At 35.9% G+C, this 7854-nt stretch overlaps 2 protein-coding genes and 1 long non-coding RNA gene across 3 annotated transcripts in view; 2 read left to right on the forward strand and 1 right to left on the reverse strand.

Moving 5' to 3' along the window:
• The window catches only part of LOC117118724 (NADH dehydrogenase [ubiquinone] 1 beta subcomplex subunit 10-like), a 4531-nt gene extending 3486 nt beyond the window's left edge, over positions 1-1045 (reverse strand). The window contains exon 1 of the mRNA XM_033263400.1: positions 898-1045. Within this exon, the coding sequence (XP_033119291.1) occupies positions 898-970 (73 nt within the window). The 5' untranslated portion in view covers positions 971-1045. The remainder of the gene's footprint in view (positions 1-897) is intronic.
• A 122-nt stretch (positions 1046-1167) lies between these two features.
• On the forward strand, positions 1168-5405 carry LOC117118727 (60S ribosomal protein L3-like). The gene is made up of 9 exons (XM_033263403.1): positions 1168-1288; positions 1930-2122; positions 2299-2467; positions 2796-2931; positions 3100-3286; positions 3572-3834; positions 3943-4038; positions 4825-4944; positions 5100-5405. The coding sequence occupies exons 1-9, from the start codon at positions 1286-1288 to the stop codon at positions 5139-5141; spliced, it is 1209 nt and encodes a 402-aa protein (XP_033119294.1). The 5' UTR covers positions 1168-1285; the 3' UTR covers positions 5142-5405.
• Positions 5406-6081: 676 nt separating this feature from the next.
• LOC117118710 overlaps positions 6082-7854 on the forward strand; it is a 3239-nt gene continuing 1466 nt past the window's right edge. The window contains exon 1 of the long non-coding RNA XR_004447085.1: positions 6082-6961. This is a non-coding gene — a long non-coding RNA (uncharacterized LOC117118710). The remainder of the gene's footprint in view (positions 6962-7854) is intronic.

The raw sequence follows: 7854 nt of genomic DNA on the forward strand, positions 1-7854 counted from the left end.
ACGATTTTGCAATAATATACAACTTCATTTATTTTTATAAAAATGTAGTACATAAAATAATCAAAATTCTAATTTTCAATTACACAACTTATACATCACGAACGGCAATACGAGCAAATCAACGATTGAGCAAATTAACCATGGAAGATAAAACAAAAATAATTAATAGAGCATTAATAAAACAGTAGTAAGTAAAATTAGTAAAACCAATTTGATTTTAAATAGACAGATGACTATAAACAATAAATTTAAATGTGTTATGCCTATGTTATTATACAGTAATTACTATGGTTTTGTAATTTATAAATTTTTATTTTTGTACTATTAACTATTTGTTAAACTTATATATAATAAATAATTTAATTAAATAATTTAACAAAATACGTAGTACAAATAACGAATAAGTTAATTAAAATACTCTGCAATTAGCGCACTACATTCACTGGGAGACACGATTGGCGTTTCATAGAAATGACCGGCGGCTCAACTTGTCGGCGGCTCAACCGGTCATATGCCAAAAAAAGGCTAGGCCCTAGGTTAGGGCCTAGCCTTTTTTTTAGGCCTACTACTTCTAGGCCTAGCTAGTAGTAGGGCATTTGCTTTGGCCATCAAAAGAAGACCACATTTTTAGCCTGCATTTTTAGAGATGCTTAGTCGTCACAAATCGAAAGCTCCTTAATCACTTTGATAGCTAGGCCTAGGCCTTTTATCGAGTCACTTCTATACTTTTGACCCTAGCCTAGGCCAGCCAGGCCCTGGATTGCGCGAGACGAGAGTGTTGCAAGTAAGGCTGACCCATTACCACCACCACACCACAACATAACACACAAGGCGCTTAGGCTAAGCCTAGGCCTAATCATACTCTATACAATGCCTTATAAAGTACTGTGTTCTTACATCTTGCGTATGTGACAGGTGCATCAACTGTATAATAAAATGCAGATAACAGAAAGTCATCAATTACACCCATTTTGACCTATAGTTCCTTACAAAAATATTTTCTCAATCTTTTCTCTTTTCCACCTGTCAACAGCACCCTCTACAGTTTGGTTTCTGCCCCATCGTGTTCGTTTTTTAACAAACATATAAAAATAACAATTTATGTTGATAAAAATTATATATTCATAAGATTATTTACAGTATACTTGTAATATAAATTCTAATTATTTAAATTTATATTATTTAAGGTAATTGTAAAAATACAATTAAAATTTTGACATTCCATTTGATCGAGGACGTGATCTTGTGCAACGTAATCTGTCCTTTTACCATAAGCTGAGGTACAATGGTGAGTTGTGCTTTTAGTGTGCTGGAAAATCAATTATTTTATGTGTTGTTTTATGACATCTTTGAGTAAATTTCTATGTATTGACACATGAATACATTGTTTTTTGCATTGGTGACATTATTTATTCAAAATTAATCAAAAATATGAAAATATAGCACTTAAACTTTTACACACATGTTGAACTCGGTGTGTGATCGTCCTCACTCAGAACATTATTTTGTCAAAAAAAAAAAACTCGCTTCTTATGACTCGGGCCGAGATAAAATGAATGCAATGACATAAAAATGAAATCTCTTTTGATGTGAATAAAATATATTAATTATAATACAATTACAGGTCTAGCCTAGGCAGGCCTTATCCTAGCCTAATTTTTAGGCCTGCAGCAGTAGGCCTATGCTTACATCATGAGTGAGCAGCCGATTTGCATGAATGCATTTTCAGTTGGGTAGAAGTTGGCACACTCGACATTAAATTTGGCTGTGGTTTTTGTCAATGACCTGCACATTCAACCATTTTGTAATTTATGGGACTGACTGGGAAATTTTCTGGTACCACTTCAAATAGTAGCTGTTTCAGCGCTACAATTTAAAGAAGAAATAACATGTATGGCTACTGACATCATTTATTTATTTAATTCTCAGTCGCATAGAAAATTCTCAGCACCACGTCACGGGTCCCTTGGCTTCTTGCCGCGCAAGAGAAGCAGACGTCATCGAGGAAAGGTGAAGGCTTTTCCTAAGGATGATCCTTCTAAACCCATTCACTTGACCGCATTCGTTGGCTACAAGGCCGGCATGTCTCACATCGTTAGAGAAGTAGATAAGCCAGGATCAAGTAAGTTCACCGCATTTTTGAATGTTAATTAAAATACAATTTTAGATTCTCATTCAACTTGAATAGGTAAAAATAAATGAGTCAAAGGTTAACATGAATATTTTGCGCAGTGATCATCGTTTCTTTTTCGTAAGTAGAACAAAAATATTTACTTTAGATTAATATTATCTTTGCAGAGGTGAACAAAAAGGAGGTGGTAGAAGGTGTAACCATTATTGAGACACCTCCAATGATTGTTGTTGGCGTTATTGGCTACATCCAAACTCCACGTGGAATGCGATCTCTGAAGACAATCTGGGCCCAGCATTTGAGTAACGACTGCAAGAGACGCTTTTACAAGAACTGGTAAGGCAACCCAATTGCAATAGCTGCATTTTTAGTTAACAGTAACGATATTGAATTGTCAAGAATTAAATGTTGTGTTGACATTCTACAGTATTTGCATACATTTATTAACCAATCATTTTGCTTTCCTCTCAGTTCATATACTGACGAGAGCATCATATGTCCTTCCTGTTGTCACCAACAGATGTCCTGCCAATGGTTCCACTCAAGGGTTTCTACTCCCTTGATGAGCCCTGCTTGAGTCTCCTCTCATGGGTTCACTATACCTTGATGAGGCTCAACCCTTGATGTCCCGCCCTGATTTTTTTCCCCCTCATTTTCTATAAAGGTATTGTGCCAAGAAGAAGGCATTTACCAAGGCCTCCAAAAAGTGGGAAGATGATGCTGGCAAGAAGGAAATTGAGAAGGACTTCAACATCATGAAGAAATATTGTACTGTTATCCGAGTTATTGCTCACACACAGGTAATTGTTTGTTATGTATATTTGGCACAGTGAAAAATAAGTGTCCCAATTCTAACTTTTTTTTTTCAGTTATTAAGACATTGTATTACACAAAGAAATATATTTTTTCTTCAATGCACAATTTTTGAAATTCATTTTAAATGACTAAACACCTGCTTTGATCCTTAGATGAAGCTGATGAACCAGAGGCAGAAGAAAGCTCACATCATGGAGATCCAAGTGAATGGAGGTGACATCGCTGCCAAAGTGGATTGGGCCAGAGAAATGCTAGAAAAATCTGTGCCCGTTGCCGAGGTCTTTGGAATGGATGAAATGATCGACATCATTGGTGTGACCAAAGGAAAGGGATTCAAGGGTAAGTTTGTATGGAATTCCTAAGACATTCTAGGCATGTTATGCAACAAGACTTCTACATTTAGTTTGACTTGATGTTCGTGTTGTATTGCTATAATTGGTTTGGTCCTTCTAGAGTTGCCTTAAAATGATGAAACACATGGAATGTGTCTTCTCTGACATCATTGATGAGATCATCCATGCTGCCTTCCTTCTGAAAAGAGTACCTCACAAACTCGTTTGAAATTTTTACTGTCTTGTATATTACAGCTGTATTTTATGGAGTTTAATTTTTCATCTTGTGCAGGTGTTACATCACGTTGGGGAACCAAGAAACTGCCACGCAAGACGCACAAGGGTCTTCGCAAGGTTGCCTGTATCGGCGCTTGGCATCCAGCCCGTGTTGGCTACGGAGTTGCCCGTGCTGGTCAGAAGGGGTACCACCATCGAACAGAGATAAACAAGAAAGTGTACCGTGTTGGCAGAGGATACCACATGGCTGATGGCAAGCTGGTCAAGGGTAACGGAACCACACAAGGTGATGTCACTGAGAAGTCCATTAACCCAATGGTGAGTGCTGTTGCTGGGTTCTGTACAGACTTAAAATACTTCACTTATAGTCACCACCTTCAGAAAATGCATGTTAAATGTACATTGATTAATGTTTTCTGTTTACAGGGTGGCTTCCCTCACTATGGTGAAGTGACAAATGACTTTTTGATGGTGAAAGGAGGTGTGATGGGCCCAAAGAAGCGTGTTCTCACTCTGAGAAAGGCAAGTTTATAAAACAATTTATCTCCTGTATATAGCTATCATGGGTGTATTATGTATTATAGCAGTCTTGTCTGATCGCTAGGAGAATTGTATTTTCTATCTACACTTGCATGTTTCACATTATGCCCAAATATCACACCCCCTATATGGACAGTCACTGGACTACATCTCCACAGAAAACCATTATAGTAACCTCATCATTTAAGCTGAAACACTGAGAGCATCTTCAGAAAAATGTCCTCTGATTAATCTCAGATAAGAAAGTAAAATACATACTCCCAAGTATTGAAATGCAAACCATCGTGTTGGGATTCAATATTTCAACATTAATTGTGTTGTCATCAGAAAAGCATCTCCATTGCGCTTAACTAGAATGTAATACAGTTAAACCTTCCTAAGTCGACTTTGCCTAACTCAAATAATTTCTAAGTCAATCTTAATTTACATGCCAATTAATCAACGATTTATAAGTAAAATTATATCAAAGTCAAAAAATTTTGTCAATGCCATTTTAGATTAGATTTAGGCAAGTTCAACTGCATTCCAATTTGTCGGGATGTATTTCAAGTTCAAAGTGATGAAACACATGGACTGTGTCTTGCTGATATCATTGATGAGAACACCCATGCTGCCTTCCTTCTGAAAAAGAGCTTGCAAATACAATTGATATTTATTTTGTACAGGTTTCGTGTGAACATACCCCATTTATTGTAAATGTTAGTGCTTAATACTACTCTATTTTTATTATAATGGTCTAAGTCTAAGTGTGTTTGTTTTCATTTTCAGTCTCTCCTTGTGCATACCAAGCGTGCTGCTCTTGAGAAAATCACACTGAAGTTCATTGATACAACTTCCAAATTTGGTCATGGACGCTTCCAGACCCATACCGAGAAGCAGACATTCATGGTAAGTTGACGCGAGACTTTATCCTTTTTGTAACACTTAACTTACCTTTTGGTACATTTTACATTTCCAGGTCACAAAAAATTAAAAACCAATTGAAAACTTTAAGACCAATTGAAAACTTTAAGACATGATGGTCTTTATTCTTCTTTATACAGGGCCCTCTCAAGAAGGACAAACTGAAGGAAGCCACAGCCTAGATACCTACAATTGGCTGAACAAGTATCTTGATCATCTGTGCTGTTTAAAAGCAACAAAGTTAATTATTAAAACATTGATGTCAAAAACTACTGATAGTTAAATAATATACAGTAAATGAAAGAAAATAACATTTTTGTGTACTTCACATGCTCCTATTGTTACAGTAGTCTCATTCTCTGTTTTAAATCAACAAAGTTGATTATTTCAATAATACTGTATGTTGATGTCAAAAACTACAGTCAAATAAAGTAACTGAAAGAAAATGACGTGTGTACTTTATGATCCTGTTGTTGTACCGTAGTAGTACCGTCTCATGCTTTCAGGCATGGTGGAGAAGTTGCTTGCTGCTTTCCAATGTAAGGAATTTTGGGTCAACTTCCATTTTTCACAACAAAAAGGCAAAACCTCATTTTTGCATTATCAGTTAATAGGCACTTGCGTAAATGAAATATTCGTTTACATCTTTTCTACTCTAAAGAGAACTTTGCAACAAAATTCATTCATACTGCTACTGTACTTAAGTACTAGGCCTACATACCAATGCATATACAGTAGTACGTACAGTAATAGATCAAGCCTATAATAATTGGGCCAAAAATATAATAGTTGATAACGGAGTACATAGCGTATAACAACTTTCTGTTAACAGTCTATAGTAAGGCGAAACTTCTTTTATTCCTTGATTCGCGTACAGTACTTATTTTATTTTTAAGATCATTGGAGGAGGGTGGAATAAATATATAATTAAATTATTTGGCAAGTAGTTTTGCCAAAAACATCCAGATGGAGGAGAAAATAAAAATTTATTGGTGAATATAAAATGGGATAGTTCAATGCTTTAAATTTATATAATTAGGAAGAAGTATACATAATTTGTCTTTGGAGATTTCAAGGCAGCGGAGGGCGTAATTAAAATTGAAAAAAAAAAAAAAAAAAAAAATTTCCATTTTTTGTGGAGGCGGGTTTGCTAATCGGCAAAAAAATAAAATGTTATTTTTATTTGGAATCGTCAATATTTGTGTTCAGCAGGTTCGCTAAACAAGGTAAAAAAACCCCACCCTATAGCCAGCAACTCGTTGCTTTTAATACCCACACTACTGTATAATTGTAAGCCAGTGCTCTTAACCCACCTGATAAACTGTAACCCAGTGCTCTCTTAATTACCCATCATATTATATTACAAGCGTATAACATGCGACAGGTTTCTTTTCTCCTTTCTGCTCTTAATTTTCATGAGTATGTCTGACGTCATCTTGGGCTTCCCATGTTCTGATTGGCTAAAAAAAAAATCTATATTGCTTATGTGTACTGCAAAGGAAAAAAAAATATGCGGGCGGGGCGGGGCGGAAAGGTCTATATTCAGATTTTTATTTTAAGTCTGTATCGTGAGTGGATTTCCTGCACGATTAAAAATCGTAACGGTACTGGGTTTGGTCTACAGTATTCCGAATTGTGCTTGTTTTCTTTTTTTTTGAATTTGATTTTACAGGTCTCCAATATAGACCACTTTTGAGACCGTGTTTTTTTTTTGTTTTTTTTTTTCGGTGGTGGTCTTCAGTATCCCATCGCTATTGTTGCTAAGGCCCCACAAATATGTCAACGTAATGTGCGCAAACGCGTGCGTCTGGGACAACACGTGTCTTTTCAGGAATGCTTTAGGTTAGATGAAACCGCCTGGTACTTGTAGACTAGACAGTATATAGCGCCGCCAACGATAAATACTTTCCTTTATAGCCTTAAATTTTGTATCGTTGATCGTGGTGAGCCGTGGCGTGTTGTTTATTTCGATTGAGCCGAAAGCAATCGACCTTTGTAAGTGGTTAGTACGATGGCCCACAAGGGACACACTGCAAACAAAAAGAAATGCTGCAAACAAAAAAGAAACGCTGCAAACAAAAAAGAAATCATGGAAACAGAAAAGAAACGCTGCAAACAAAAAGGAAACGCTGCAAACAAAAATAGAAACGATGAAAACAAAAATAGAAACGATGCAAACAAAAATGGAAACGATGCAAACAAAAATAGGAAACACCAGCAAACAAAAAATGAAACGCTGCAAAAAAAAAAAAAAAATGCTGCAAACATAAAAGAAACGCTGCAAACAAAAAAATAAAAACACTAGCAAACAAATAAAGAAATGCTGCAAGCAAAAAAAATTAAAACACCAGCAAATAAAAGAAAACGCTGCAAACAAGAAAATGAAACGCTACAAACAAAAAAAAGGAAACAAAATGGAAAAGCCTTTGCGCGCATTTCATACTAGTTGACAACCATAGAGCTATTATTATTATTCTTATTATATCTCTATGTTGACAACAGACTGAGGTCAGGTCAGATGAGAGATGCTAAAAAGAAGACTCAAATTCAGCTCATTCGTTATAATCGATCTGTCTCTTATACACATCTAGATGTGTATAAGAGACAGCTGTAACCCAGTGCTCTCTTAATTACCCATCATATTATATTACAAGCGTATAACATGCGACAGGTTTCTTTTCTCCTTTCTGCTCTTAATTTTCATGAGTATGTCTGACGTCATCTTGGGCTTCTCATGTTCTGATTGGCTAAAAAAAAAATCTATATTGCTTATGTGTACTGCAAAGGAAAAAAAAATATGCGGGCGGGGCGGGGCGGAAAGGTCTATATTCAGATTTTTATTTTAAGTCTGTATCGTGAGTGGATTTCCTGCACGATTAAAAATCGTAACGGTAC

The sequence above is a fragment of the Anneissia japonica genome, unplaced genomic scaffold (genome assembly GCF_011630105.1).
Source record: "Anneissia japonica isolate Jap-2015-1 unplaced genomic scaffold, ASM1163010v1 scaffold1951_len603592_cov169, whole genome shotgun sequence".
Classification (NCBI taxonomy): Eukaryota; Metazoa; Echinodermata; class Crinoidea; order Comatulida; family Comatulidae; genus Anneissia; species Anneissia japonica.

Excerpts from the sequence above, each read along its gene's own strand:
- LOC117118727 (XM_033263403.1), top strand. Across the intron at positions 2,123-2,298 it reads AGTAGATAAGCCAGGATCAA|AGGTGAACAAAAAGGAGGTG; the intron begins GTAAGTTCACCG and ends TTATCTTTGCAG. Across the intron at positions 2,932-3,099 it reads GAGTTATTGCTCACACACAG|ATGAAGCTGATGAACCAGAG; the intron begins GTAATTGTTTGT and ends TTTGATCCTTAG.